This window comes from Pipistrellus hanaki, assembly GCF_964339955.1.
Source record: "Pipistrellus hanaki genome assembly, chromosome: 2".
Classification (NCBI taxonomy): domain Eukaryota; kingdom Metazoa; phylum Chordata; class Mammalia; order Chiroptera; family Vespertilionidae; genus Pipistrellus; species Pipistrellus hanaki.
Genome location: NC_140504.1, coordinates 166149789 through 166165319, shown reverse-complemented (window position 1 = coordinate 166165319; position 15531 = coordinate 166149789). Strand labels below are relative to the sequence as shown.

At 47.2% G+C, this 15531-nt stretch overlaps 1 protein-coding gene across 1 annotated transcript in view; it reads left to right on the top strand.

Moving 5' to 3' along the window:
- The window catches only part of AGBL4 (AGBL carboxypeptidase 4), an 892605-nt gene that overhangs the window by 780717 nt on the left and 96357 nt on the right, over positions 1–15531 (top strand). The window contains exon 7 of the mRNA XM_084872915.1: positions 12138–12227. Coding sequence (XP_084729041.1) covers positions 12138–12227 — 90 coding nt within the window. The remainder of the gene's footprint in view (positions 1–12137; positions 12228–15531) is intronic.

The following is a 15531-nucleotide window of genomic DNA, read 5'->3' as shown; positions in this document are numbered from 1 at the left end:
GGTCAATGCATTCCCACAGCCAACCTCCCACAGTTGGCTAATCTCCTGCAGTCCCTCCTCCTGGCCAGCCCGGCTCTGATGGGGAATGAGAGGTGGAGAGAGGGATAGAGAGCTAGAAACGTCGATGAGAGAGAAACATTGACCAGCTGTGCTTGGCCCCAATCACTGGCCAGACCCCACCTGTGCATGAATTTGTGCACCGGGCCTCTAGTATTTATTTAAGATTTAGTAGGTGCCAGACATAGTTCTAAGTGCTTTACAAATACCACCTTCTTTACTCTTCAGGGCATGACTATGAGAATTTCCGTTATGATCCCCATTTTATAGATGAAAAGACTGAGGTACAGCCGAAACCGGTTTGGGTCAGTGGTAGAGCATCAGGCTGTGGACTGAAAGGTCCCAGGTTCGATTCCGGTCAAGGGCATGCACATTGGTTGCGGGCACATCCCTGGTAGGGGGTGTGCAAGAGGCAGCTGGTCAATGTTTCTCTCTCATCGACGTTTCTAGCTCTCTATCCCTCTCTCCACCTCTCTGTAAAAAATCAATAAAATATATTTTTAAAAAATCAATAAAATATATTAAAAAAAAAAAAAAAAAAAAAAAGACTGAGTTACAGAGAGAGGTGAAGTAATTTGCTCAAGGTCACACCCAGTGAGTGGCGGAGTCACTGCTCTGGTGCACTAACCATGATGCTGCCAGCTCTCCAGGTCTCACTCCACACCTGTGCACTGACAGCATGTTCAGGTCCCAGGGCCTTCCCAGGTGAAAGGGGGCTGCCAGAGGTGGGACTGGAGCCTCTGAAACCAGTAACCCCAGAGGCTACCGAGAACCTGGGACTCCAGAGCCTTTCCTCACTTGGTCTCTGATGAAGCCATAGCTCAGCAACTTCCCTCCCTCATAGCTTCAAACCCGGGATAGTCCAGGGTGGAATGTGCACAGAGTCCGGGTTTATCCTAGAAGCCTTATCTTAGGAGCATATTATGCACTCTATAAAGTTCTTGGGGACCAAGTTCTTGCAAATGCAATTTTTAAAACTTATTTAAGAAAGATTCTCTTCCATCCAAGTCACGAATCCACGAAAATAATAGAGCTATATAATTTTCAGACTCAGGTTACTCAGATTTATGTCTTTCTTTAACTGGCTGCAGGAATGTCCGTTGTGGAAATCGATGCAAACAGCGAGGCCTTGGCTGGTGCCCCACACCCCAGCAGCTCACTTTCTCTCACAGTCCCCGGGCCTTCTGTCAATGCCCACCCAGAGGCTTTGCTGTCCCGGTGGATGGCCTGACTAATGCGATATCGACAGCCTGCCTGTTTGGACACTAAAGCTTCTTTTACCGAGAACTTGGCGAATCCAATTTCGAGTAGCGTGCCTAGAGTGTTAGCCGTGATCTCCGTTCCATTCTGTTGAGCGCCTGCCAGGGGCCCAGCAGTGATGCTGTGGTGTCCAATTTAGTGCACAGGAGTTCTTTACCCGAGAACAGATCGTATGTTTCTGATCTAACAGTGGAAACTCCAATTCACTGGGACAACCTTGGTCAAGGCTCTTTCTCTCTTGATGCCTTGGCTGTAACATGGAAGAGAGCCATTAGACCAGCTCTGATGTCTCTGCTCGGTGGCCTCCTGTGCCACATCAGGCAGCACCTAACTTCTCTGATCCCCATGGGGGTGGAGACATCCTCACTGGCGCAAACACGACTTCCTAAGGGAGAGCTTCGGGTAAGTGAAGTTGATTGCCTGTTAATCCATTGACAAGGGTGTATGCTTTTAAATCCATTCTCAAGGACTGCTGCCTGCACGGTGGCTTCCTTACGAAGTTCATATCTTTGTGACACAGTCCTTTTGTTTTGGCCCCTTGGTGCAGCTGCTCTGACAGGACTGTTTTGGTTTGGGGACATTTTTGACATAGCTGAGAAAACAGACCATTACACCTTCAGCCTCCTAAAAAGCAATACCAAATTATGTGCCACGGAAACATTTCCCTACTTCCCCTCATCCCAGAACTCCCTCCATCCCTTCTGGCAAGGGGCTCAGGGAGGGGAGAGGGGGAGAGGGTGGGCTGCAGGTCAGGGCTGGTGACGAGGGAGGCAGGGGCAGTGAGGGGCTGGTGGGAGTGAAGGGAGTGAAGATCAGACAGGCACTGGTATCAGGGGGTCTGTTTCACCCGGTACGTAGTAATTTTCAAAAGCAATTTTACATTTAGATGCAGACATTTCAAAACTCTTTCATCAAAACAACCATGTCAAAATGCCCTTCTTTGTCTCAAACAAAGGACATAAATGCCAAAAAGAGAAGAACAAGACAGAGCTTCTGCCCCCAAAATGCTCAGAGTCACCAGAGGGGAAAGGAGGAGAATAAAAGAAAAACAAATTACTATCCTGCCACTGTAATAGCAGAAGGGGCTGGGAGGGAACCAGGCAGAGAGCGCCTGGCTCTGCCCGGGGCGGAGAGGGTCCCAGGAGAAGGGGGTGATTCCGCCCAAGGAATATTTGTTGAAAGGCTGAGAATAGCAAATGTTAATGGAGGGCTCGCCATGTGACAAGCACGGCTGTTAGTGCTTCATTTTAACATTCCTCACAAAGGCCCAAGAATATGAATATTATCATTATTCCCACTTTATGGTTGAGGAGACTGAGGCAGCCAGAGTTCCAGGGACTTTCCCAGACCACACAGACCTGCTCACACCCCTGCACTCGGTAGCCTCTGTGAGGGGACGGGCAGAAGGGTCACAGGCGTTAATATTCACCAGGCTGGAGTCCACTCTGTTCTTACAGCTTATCTGAGCTTGCACAACCCCTGAACCCCCACCTCTCTAGCCTTATTCCTGTGCCCCCTATTTCCCCAGCACACATCACTCAATACCTCCAGCTGTGTTGATTGACTCTGTAAATATGGCATTGGCACCTGTCTCTGCCAGGTGCAATATTAGACTGGGGTCCCATGGTCATGGAGCTATGATTCCACTAGGAAGAGACCTGAGGGTGAGGAGCCAGCCCATCGGACCCGGGCGGGTCTTCCAGACGGAGGGCAGAGGAACTAGAACAAGCCAGGGGTGAGGCAAGGTGAGCAGGTGAGAGTGGTACAAGGCGGCGTGGGGATGGGTGGGGGACAGGCAGGCCAGGTCAGGAGCTTGGAATTGCACGGGAAGCCACTGCAGGACAGGGCCCAGGAGAGTGACCACTTCCGGAGGAGGAATGAAGGAGGGGCAGGGTGGTGTCATAGTTCAGACCACACAGGATGGGGGAGCTTCCGCAGCAGTAGCAGTAGCATCTCCCTGTTGAGCACCAAAGTGCCTCCTACACTGTGAGCTGCTGGGTACCTGGGGGTTTACTTGCTGTAATTACTCCTGTTTCCCCCACCACTGACCCTTCCTGCTGTGCTTGGTCTCTGCCCTCCCGTGGTCTGGTGAGGCATGTGGTGGTTTGTTTTCTCAGACCCCAGAACAGCCCAGCGGCCCTGCGTCCTCTGAAGATGTTGTGTTGAGAGAGAGAAAAAATTACTCTTTAATAGAAATACTTTTCCTTCATTAAATGAAATCTCCAAAGCCCAGTAGCGTTTTCGGTGCTTATATAAAGATGCCAGTGGGGATTTGAGATTCAAAGTGGTATTTTTTATACAAGTCGATGAGATCTCAATAGGGAAGAAAGCACACGCTCCCAATTTAAATTCCACCAGCATCGGCGCCAAGCCTGCACTCAGGGCCTGGTGGCCTCCCTCCCAGCCCCACCCAGACTCTTCTCCATCACATTGGGGTGCTCCTAGCACTGGTTTTCTGTTTGGGGAAGTTGTGTTGGTAGCTGTGTTGATCAAGCTGGCAGGCAGAAGCAGTTAGTGGCAATCAGGCAGGCGGTGTCTTTCCAAGACTACAACCCATTTAAGGCGAATTTCTGTTTGTACCTCAACTCCGATAACTTTGTATAGAAACTCAAGACGTGGTAGGAATTTGAGTCGGAAACGGATGACACACACTTGCGCCCTCAAACCTGTATACACAGATTTACCTTTGCATCTCATATAACTAGGAATAGACCTAGTTCTTAGCGGTGTCAGAAGAAAGACAGGGTTCAAAGTCTAGCTATCATGCTTGCTAGCTGGGCTGGGCTGGGCTGGCCTCGCACTCACCCCCAGGTCTGCTCTCTGCACTGTGGGGAAAACAGCACTGTTCTTGTCCAGCCCAGTGACCTGGATCATAAGTAGGAAAAGGACTCAGTGCATGGTCACTACTCAAAACCTCTACCTCTTCAGCACTTCTCACCTGACTGTTGAATTAGAACCCACTAGAACCATCAACTTTATACCAATTATTCTGGTTATCCATTGCTAAGTAATAACCTCCTTCCCTCCCCACCATCCTCAAATTTAATGTTTATACTAACGATGGTTGTGGCTTTTTCAGAGAAACTACAGTCCGCCAGCTCCTCCCTGCTCCATCCTGCCAGGCCTTTGCCTGGGCCTCCAGCTGTCAGCTGCACAGGGCGGGCCCTCTGGAGCCACAGAGCAGGTTAGGGAACAGGTCTCCCATGAGCACCACCATGCCAGCTCCTGTGAGGGGAGGAAAGGTGGTAAAGTAGGATCTTTAACACAAAACAAAAGCAGCCAAAAATCTAAAAGGCACTAACTTTTGAGTTGATGAGACAACCACCCCTCCCACCCCCTCAGTGGTTGTCTTTCTGGGAATCTGGCCCTCCTTCCCCTTCACCTGGGCTCCCTCACCCAGGAGACAGGGGCTGTCTCCTCTCTCAGGGCTGATGGGGGCTGAGCCTGGCAGCTAGCAGATGCTCAGTAAATAGCATCTATTAAGAGAAGGTTTAGTGCTCTGTCTGCCTCGCAGCATCCCAGGGCCGGCCCATCAGCCCGCATTGCTGGGAGAGGGCTCACTCTTGACTAGCAGGCGGGCTGAACTCTCCCCTTTCACCATGGAAAATCCATTACTGGGAAGTCATTTGTCAAAGCCAACTGCTCAGCTGCTTTAATTTACATATTTATCAAGTTTGATTAGAATGCATTGTCTTCAACTTTCATCCTCGCTCTCACCTCTTCCTGTCCCTCTCCTCCTGGGAAACTGTTGGTGCCGTCCTTGATGCAGAAGGGCACGGCCTAATTCAGTTTGCATTTGCTAGCAAGCCGGAAACTGAACATGGCGAGGTATTTCTGGAGGCTGGGAGAGAATTCAAAAGGCACAGCACGTGTTAGGGAAAGCCTGGCCCTCAGGCCTAGCCTGCTTCAACCAGAGAGCAATAGGTGCCCTCCCACCATTCCATCAGTATTCATTGAGCACCTTCTGTGAATACTGATGAGGCACTGGGAATACAGATTGGGAAAAAAGGTAGGCAAAGCCATAGCTGTATTGTCTTTTAGCATCTAGTGACCTCAGCTTCTGCAACTGTAAAGAGCAGGCCGTTGGACGGAGTGATCTGTAAGTTACTGTTTTTGAATGCATACTCTTTTGAACACACCGGTTTTATGAATCGGCTTGATACATTGGCTCATTTAATTCTTACAAAATCCCTATGAGGCTGGTATCATTGTTCTCTCATCATGCAGATGAGGAAATGAACCATCTCAGAGCTCAAGGTCATGTGTGCCAGGACGTGGATTCAACCTTCCTTTTATCTGACTCTAGAATTCAAGTTTATAGACCCCAAGCCAGGCTGGATCTTTCTCTTCCTCCACTAATCTTTGAGCTCTTAGATGACAGTGTCTGATTTCTCCCCGTGTCCCCAGGGACCAGCCTGAAATGTGGCATATGGAAATACCCATTTTGTGTGTGTGTGTGTGTGTGTGTGTGTGTGTGTGTGTGTGGTGACGGGGAGTGGGGCTCTGCTCCTGTGGCTGTCAAGGTGAGAGCGTTGGCAGCTGGCCCTGGCCCTCTGTATCACAGGCCCATTGCTTCTTGGCTTCCCTTCACTTCTTTGGCAAGCACCCAATGGGCATTTCCCTGGCATCAGGGACATTGCCCGAGGCAGCCCATGTGGTGGGAAAACACTGTAGGACGTTGGAGCTCTATGCCCTGCTCTCCAGGCCTGGCTGAACCCTCTAGTTGAGTGGCCAGAGGCAAGTCACCGTCCTTTCTGGGTCTCCTTCATCCCCACAGGCTTTGAGGTTCTGACGGCCTCTGTGGGTCTCCTGTAAGCTGGAGGCCTCCTTACACTTTCTCAAGCCAAACAACGAGCAGTTTTAATCTGTGGTGGACATGTGAGGGGTACAGAGAGGCACCTTGTCCCAGAATGAACGCATATGCTTTGCAATTTTAATAATCCCTGTTCTCTCCTGCTCATCCAGGGCAGAGCACCCGATCCCCACCCTAGAACACTTAGGAGATTTGAGATTCTGGGAGATGTTGTGTAGGTGAGGATGGCAGGGCTGGGAGCGGGGAACTGAAAATAAACTTTGCTAACACGACTGTTTTCTCAAGAAGACCAGATGCTGGGCATCAAGTGGAACTTAGCGGCTTTGAGTCCTGCCTGAGCGAGGCAGCAAGTGATTTACGACCAGATGAGAGGCCAAGATGAGCTCTGTGGGTTCAGAGCGGGGTGAAGCCATTGTGGTCTGGCACTGTCTGCAAAGGCTTTTTGGAGGACTTGGTGCAAAGATATAAAATCTAAGAAATTAAAGTTTGCTAGGGAAAATAATAATAGGCCAATCAGAATAAAGGAGAATATTCTCTTAGGGGACTAGTTCTCAGCCAGGGGCTATTTGTCTCTGAGGACATTTAGTGAGGTCTGAAGCTGTTTGTAATTGTCATAACTGGGTATCGGGGTGCCCCTGGCATTCAGTAGATAGAGACTAGAGATATTGCTATATGTGCAGCCCCCGCCCCCCCCCCCCCCCCCCACACACACACACACACACGCACAGTTATCCAGCTCCAGATGCCAATAGTGCTAAGAAACCCTATTTCTGAGGCTTGTCATTCAATAAATGGGGCAGGGACTGAAACGTCCGTCTCTTATCTCGTGAGCTGGGGATTATTATTCTCATTTTATAGGGGATGGAGGCTCAGAATGTATAAGTAATTTGCCCCAAACCTCACAGCCAATAATCTGGGGCCTGGATGTGAGTCCTGGTGCAGCTGCCAGGAAGCCATGTGACTCCATCAGGGGACAGAAGAAATACAGGGGCCAGTGTTCCCCTTAGCAATCCTCACCCAGCTCCCCCTGCTGTGGCACTTGCCCTCAGTCAGCTTGGCTAAGCCAGCCCTGGACATCGGCTTTCAGCTCTCCTATCTACTCAAACACACTCCCTGGTCTCACTGCCCCCAAAAGCTCCATGGATGCCTCCTAACCCTTCATTTTCTCCTAACATTATATACAAGAAATTCTGCACCTTGAGCATGTTCTCCCTAAAATGCAAAGCCCCCAATCCCTCTATATTGTCAGATCCATCACAGGGATATCTTATGTTGCCTTCAACATGACGGATTTCGTAGGGAAAAGTACAGAATTATCGTGCTGATGACATCAGATGCAATCCAACATGAACATCAGGATGGTCAAGGATAAGTCCTGAGTGCGTGTTAGTTTCCTCACTGCCTTCTCAGAAGAGGTACATCTGAGTAGAGCCTGGGAGGCTGCATAAGAGTAAGCCAGACAGACAAGCTGGGGCCGGCATTCCAGGCAGAGAGAAAAACGTGAACCCAAGTGTGGGAGAGTGTGGCCTGCGGTGGAGCTGCCAAGAATTAGCTGAGGCCAGGCCTGTGGAGGGGCATGGCCACCAGAGACTAGAGGTGCTGGGGGAAGGAGGCTGGGCTCGCCCGAGGATAGCAGAGAACTACTGAGGGTTGTAAGCAGAGGGAGAGGTATGCTACCATCTGCATTTTAGAAATTCCACTTTGGAGGCCAGGTGGAAGATGGACAGACAGGAATGGTGTTGACATAGGAGGACCAGGGACAAGGCTATGCTAGTCCTGAGCGGGCTCTCAGACAGGTGCCAGCTAGCCATGCTGTTACTGCCACCAAGATTTCTTTTTCTCCAGCTTTGTGTGGTGTGGACTTTTTTGGGCCCTGGATTATTGGAGAAGAGACTGCAATTGATCTGGCTTAGAAACCAATATGAAAGCATTTTCTCGGAAAATGAAAAAGACTTAGAGGTAAAAATAAAAACTGCACATAATACCTCACTCCCATGATAAGTTATTGTCAGGGGATGTAGGGAAACCAAACTGGTAATGTGAACTTGGAGGAGATTTTTGTCCTTAGAGAGTCCAGATAGTGCTCTTTTGGGGCCTTCTTCTAGCACCTTCACCATCTACAGATCCATGGATAATTTGAGGCTCTTCATCTTCATCTTTATTTTCATCTTCATCTTCATCTTGGCATCCGGTCCTCACTGAATTTGTCATCTATAGATAAGTTCATTAGTTAGCTATTATCCTAGAATTCAGCATCTAAACAGTAAGCATTTATCATCTCTCAGATTCTTTAGGGCCAGGAATGTGGGAGCGGCTGACCTGGGTGGTCCTTAGCCTGGGTCCTCCATGAGGCTGCAGTTAGCTGTCAGGCAGGACTTCAGTCATTGGGTTGGAGGCCCCTTCTAAGCTCATTCCTTGGTTCGGACTGGCTTCAGTCTCTCTTGGCTGTTGTCTGGATTCTTTACACTATTTCTCCCCACATGGGCCTTTCCACAGGCCACCTAAGTGTCCTCATTTGATGAAGCTGGATGCCCCCGGAGTGAATGATTCCCGAGAGAGATGGTGCACTCACGATGGAAGCCTAATCTCCACAGGGAGGTGCCACCACGTCCAGAGCATCCTCTTGGTTAGAGCTGGTCTCTAAGTCCTGCCCACAGTGAAGGGGAGGGTCGGGGAGAGGAATGCCTCTCTGGGTGCATTTTTAAAATCCCCATAAGGACCTTATTTAATCTTTGAGAGATGATATGACATTGTGCTTAAGACCATAAAAGCATGAATTTCAAGTCCATAAAGACTTAGGTATGATCCTGGCTCCCACATTTGCTACTTATGTAGGTTTAGACAAGCCATTTAACCTTTTTGGATCTCAATTTTCTATTCTACAAAATAGGGGTAAGAATAGTAGGTATTTCACTGCATGACCATGGAAATAAAATAAGATCATATACGTAAAGTGCTTGTATTTTACAGAATCAGTACTGAATAAACATTATTTAATTACTGTATTGTAACTAGACGATATCATCCTTACCAAGAAGCAGGATTGCACAGAGGTTAGTCGAGAGCACCGGTTGTGGAGTCAGACTGCCTGGGTGGGACTTGGGCTGAGCCAGCCATTAGCTGGGGGAGCTTGGACCAGTCCCTGAATGTCTCTTCCCATTGGTTTCCTGTGAAATGAATATAAAGGTGTTCAATCATTATTTTATGAATAGGGACATAGTGGATAATGATAGAGGGATATGATGACAAAGGAGTGTGTGTGTGTGTGCTACATAAGCACATTTGTTTCAAACACCTTCTGTTAACTAAGGAGGGATGGCTGTCCTGGTCCCACTTGAGTATGCCCTTGTACCCTGAGCGACACCCACACACATGTCCAGGTTTATCATCCCTTATAGGTTGTCTTTGTTCTCATTGTTCAGCTTCTTTTCCCTGGCTTTGTTCTAGCATGCTTCCTTCACTCTCCCTGCTGCCTCCTCCAAGAATATGTTTAATTGGCTTTGCACAAGTCCGGGGACTCGGTGACAGGAATGGGGGTCCCATGTCACACCACCTCAGAGCTGCTACATTACCTTAAATTGATTTTGCAAATGAAAGCTAAAAACGAAGCAAAGGCGCGCCATCCATTTTGTCTAAAGATGATTATAATGCTCTTTTACGGCCTCCTAAATGACAAAGCAGTTTGTTACCTGCCTGCATCAACATTTGCTTATATTAGCACCCGAGATGCTTGATTTTTATTAGCCCCACGTTATCATTTTATGAAGAAGCAGGGGCTTGGTGAAATTAGTGTGCAAATAGAATGCCCATTTTGCATTTTCCTGTGGTCAGCAGAAATGCTGAATGCAATTGAGTTGATAATGGGTCAGGAGAGATATTCATAGAGGTAGCCTTCACCGAGGGCCCCGGTAATGCCATTTATCATTTCTGAACTGCTGAGATAGATGGCATCAGTGTTAGACAGTGTTTTTTTTAAAGGGCTCAGTGGCATTTTTTTTTTTATTAAGGGAAAAGCAATATAAATACTGAGAGAGTAGTTCAACTTCCCCCAGGAATAAGGGATGAAAGCAAACACTTTTGTATATGTTGATGGAAATTCAGGGGATGTGGAGTCTTGCATTGTTAGTGGATCCGGAGGAGACACATAGGTGGGGAAAGGGGCACTGGGCTGGGAACTGAGACTTAACTACCCCTGCCAACTGCATGACCTTTCACCGGTCAGCCTCAGGTCCCTCACCTGTAAAATGGGGTCAATACTCTCTACCTCACAGAGACATGATGAAGAGTAAATAAGATAATGTGTGTCTAAATTTCTTTGTAAACTGTCATCTATATGAGTACTTTTATTTGTTAGTTTAGCAGCTGGTTTCTGAACACCTGCTCCATGCAAGGTCCCAGGAAAGACATTAAACATGCACAGTGCAAGTTGCAGTTTCTCCCTTGTGGAGCTTCTATTCAGTCTAGGAAACGATCACATGTCTGACCATGAATTTCTTTAGAAAAGGTGGGTCTTCTATTTCTTCCTTTGCTCCTAAAGGTGCCTAACGCAGTACTGAGTACACAGTGAGTGCTCAGAAACATATGTGGCCTCCATTATCTCTCTTCCCTATCATTAGGGAATCAATTGACCTCCTCCCCACAACCGGACAAACTAGTCCCAAGCCTTTAGAACCAGGCTTCATAGAGTTACTAGTTTTTTATTTTAATGCAGTATCTGACCTGGATGTATCAAAAGTGGGATCATGAACTGCATTCAAAATAACCTGTCTCTAGCATTTTAGAAGCTGAAATCCTGCTCCTTGTTTCTAACTGCCCTCAATGGGACCCTGTAATCCAGCGTCTCTCTTTTTTCATTTCTGAATTCACTTTAGGTTGTTGTTCTGTTCTGGGGCAATCAGTCCTTCCTGTGCTCACAGCTAAGTACCCTTCTCTTGCCCCTTCTTTCTGGGACTGTTACGCTTGGCTACTGCTTTTGCTGAATTGTATCTTTGCACAGTAGTTAAATTTTCTGATATAAGTGAGACTTCTGTAGAGGCAGCAAGACTTGGGCCAAGATTCAGAGCCATATTTTTCTACTTCTTTGTATATCCAGTAATTTTTTATTGGATGCTGGATTTTGTGAATTATACATGGTTGAATGTCTGGATTCTGTTATCTTCCTTTAAAGAGAGTTGGGATTTATATACTAGTCAGTTGAATTTCTTGTCTCAAGCATGGTCCTTTTGAGATTTGCTTTTTAATTTTGTTAGTGAGTATTTGAGAAGGACAACTAAGGCATGGTCCTTCTGGGTTCTCCACTGGTTGCCTGCACAATCAGTGAGGGAATTCAAATGAGTCCTACTTCTCTGTGCCGTTCACATGGGCATCGTTTCATTCTCCCTCACCTATTTTCTGTCTGACCTTGAGCAAGTTATATAGCTTCTCTGAGACTCAGTATTCACCTCTATAAAAAGGGCTATTAATGAGAATGTTTCTGTAAGGATTATAAATAATTTGTATATTGTGCCTGACATAATAGGAGCTAATTGAAAGCCAGTTGCCACTATTGCTAATTTAAGTATACCTCCTTTACTTAATCAGCTACTGAATATTTACTAGGCAATATGTTAGCTTGTTTAATCATTACAACAATCCTATTGTAGATACTATTATCCACATTTATAGATTAGCAGATGAGAACTCAGAATGGATATACAACTTGCCTACTCAGTGGATCTTGGATTTAGTCACTCATATGACCTCTTTACATGACTTTAATATTAATATAATCAGTTGCATTAAGGAACGGGATATAGTCTTTTAATATTTAGTAGCCAGGGACATAATTAAATTAGTCACCATGTCAAACTCAAAGGCTAACACAGGCCAAATAAATGAGGCGAGTTTGACATGCTTGGGTGATTTAAGAGATGAATGTAAAGCATCCAGCCCATTTCCTGCTTTCTCCCTCTCCTAGTCTCAGCTTTCCTTGCCTTCCTTAACAACCTTCTTTTATTTTATCTTCCAGACAATCTTCGGGAAGGGGCCGAGCAGAAGGTGGTATTCATCACGGGACGAGTCCACCCAGGGGAAACACCCTCTTCCTTTGTGTGCCAAGGTGAGTCGCAGGACCCCATGGGCATCCTGCGCTTGCCCCACGCCCACTGGGGCGCTGTGATGATCTCTTGGACAGAGTGGTAACACACAGAATCATTATCTTGGGTGGGAATTCACTTCACTTCTAAAGAGATTACACTTGATCTTCCCTAGGATTTATTTTCAATAAATATTGACCTCATGTATGTATGTATGACTGGATGGATGACTGGATGATACATAAATAAACAGGGGGACTGAATGAAATTCTCTAATATTTGCTGTGTTGACAATGTACAGCTGTGCCGAGAAACCTATGCTCTCTTGCTGTGTTTTACTTGTTTCCAGTGGTTTATAGCAATAATACATCTCTTCCCAGGCCAAAGTGCATGTTGATGGAAGGGCGCCAGTGAACTGGGGAATCAAGGACTAAAATTTTTCTATACACTCATTTACCCAAGTATCCACTGAACACACAACTTTTGAAATACCCACCATGAGCAAGGAAGCATGCTTGGTATCAGACAACCAGAGATAAATAAGATACAGTGCCTTTTCTCAAATATATCTCTTTATAATTTGCATTTTATTTTATTTATTATCAAATATTTCATCTATATAAAATACATTGAACTAGTCAGCTATATAAATATATCTAATAAGTAACATATAAATAATAATTTAGTGAATGCTCAGCATAAGTAGCAGCAGATTATCAATTCCTTTTAAGTCCTCTGTCCTCCTTCCTGCCCTCCCCCTCACACAAATAGCCATCAGCTTGAATTTTGTAATTGTCTTTTTTTAACAGTTACTAAGCATGCAAGCATTCCCAAACAATGTGGTGTTACTCTTGCATGGTTTTGAACTTTATAAAAATGGTACAGTCCTGTGTGTGCCCACAGTGGTTTTCACCCAGGATCCATGTCTTGACTTTACTTATTTCCACTATATGCATTTTTCAATGTCAGAGGAACTAATATGAGAAAATTGAAGTTAAGGGAACTTAAGTAATTTATCTCATTTTAGTCTCAAAGTGACCATGAAGTCAAAGGAATAGGAAAAACCCGTAAGGTCACAGAACTTGAGGGAGATGGCCTGCTGCTGGGGAAGTACCTGGTGATTTGCCATGAGATAGTCTTGGGGTCAAATATCAGCTCTGCTCTGCCACTTCCTCCCAGTGTGACAGTTTCCTGGAATGTGAAATGGGTTAGGAAACGAATCCCTGTCTGAAGGCTGTGATAGAGCTGGCCTGGGGTGAATGTACACAAACACCCCCTCCTATAGGCGGCATCCAGCAGGGACGCAGCAGGTGTCCCTCCTTCCTCATGGGAATCTGAGAGGGTGATGCAGTTAATCTGCTTTGTACACTGTGAGGCATTATGCAGATGATATGGGGTCCATTTCTCCCATTCGCATTCTTCCAGCGCTGTGATTGGACATAACTGCCTGTCCCATGTTTCAGGCAAGGAGACAGTTTCAGGGAGAGAAGGTGATCCCCCAGAGCCATGCAGCTCGGACGAGGCACAGCTGGGTTGTCTCACCTCCTCGCTCCAGTCACCTTAGCTTCCTCCTTGGCATTCTCACTTCCAGCACTGTCCTTGCAATCACCTCTCCCAGGTCCCTCTTGGCTTTGCGGCAGCCATCTGGCAGTTACTAAACTTGGCAGCAGACCTGTTCCCCCAGCTAATGGGATGCAACTATCAAGTCTTTCTTTGTAAAAAGGCAGCAGTCATACCATCAGTACTTTCATCTCGGGGAGTTTAGACTCCCATGCCCTCCTCCTCTGTGCACAGCAGACAGAGGGCAGGGCTGCCTTCCATTTTATAGGTGAGGCCTGAGGCACAGAGTTGCATTGAGCTCCGGTGCTCTCTCTGTTGGCCCTGCTTTTCCAAAAAGGAACCTGGATGGTGTGGAGTTGATAGAGCCGGTGCTGTTCTATAGGCTTTTGATCAAAGTTTACTCCTTGGCAGAGCCTTTAATGCCTTCCCTCTACCTTCTCAAGATAATCTCCAAACTCCTTGCATGACATTCACCCTTCATGATCTGGCTCTTGCCAGGTTCTCTGGCCTCAGCCTTAGTATATCCCAGCCCCACACAACTTAATCCCTGGGTGGACAATCCTCTCTCCACTGCTGGGCCTTTGCAGCTGTTACTCCTCTGCCGGCTGCTCCTTACCACTTGGTAAACACTTCCCATAGTCCAAGGTTTATATTAGATGCCATCTGTGGGCCCCTGGAACACACCCTATTTTATGGCCCCTTACTTTATGGCTGCTTTAGAGGTTACCTGATAGTAATCTTAATTACCCTGATTTGTTATATATTAGAGTTATATTGTTTCTTTCCCTTTAAACCATGAGCTACCAGAAGCCTAGGGTTGGGTCTTCAAATGTAATTTTCCACATTTTAAAATGGGTATTATTTTGCTCATCTCTTGGGGCTGTGGTGAGGGACACATGATGTGTTGGCTCTGGGATGCTAAATCTGAGTTCAGAAAGAGGAGCCTCAAAGTCACATAGCCAAAAGGGGACCAAAGGGCACAGAAGGGGCCAAAGGGGACAGAAAGAGGGAGAAGGGTGCAGAAGGGAGCCCTAGGGAGGCTTTGATCTGGGTCTCCCAAGCCTGTGCATGCCCCACTCAGCAATGGGAAATGCTAGAGGGCCAAGCTCCTGCCAGGAACACACAGCTCTCTGGACATCGCACAACAGTGAGCATGTTACAGAAGAGGGTGTAGAGGCTCAGAGAAACAAAGAGGCTAACCCAAGGCCACATACTAACTCATGGCAGATGTGGTGTGGGCCCCTCTCCCCAATCCTGCCTTCGTTTTTCCCATCTCTGGCTGTCCCTCAGGACAACACAGTTCCTTCCTGGAGGCAGCTTAAGTCAGGATTCCTTTCCCCATTGCCAAAGAGAGACTGAGGCACAGTCTTCCCCAGAGGTTTCTCAGTCCCCACAATGGCTCAACTGGACTTTCTTTCCCAGACCCAGCCCTTCCCCAGGTCCCCTCCCCTGCCCACTTGGCTATGGGCAGGGCAAGGGGACCCAAGGCCTGGAAGGATGAAGTCTGGTACCTTCATTCTGTTTACTTCTTCCCCATTAACTGGCTCAGTGACCTTGAGTGGGGAACAGACATGTGGGCCTGGTTGCCCCATCTGGCTGGGACCAAGGTTCTCATCGCAAAGCTGCTGACACACCTGCTGCTGAGAGCAGAGTGGAGCCTTGTCCTTGCAGAGCGCCAGAGGCGGTAGCAGGAAGGGAGGCAGAGCTGCTTGTAGGATGGCTGAGAATCTGGAGCCAAGGTACTTAGTACAGTGTGACCTTGGGATG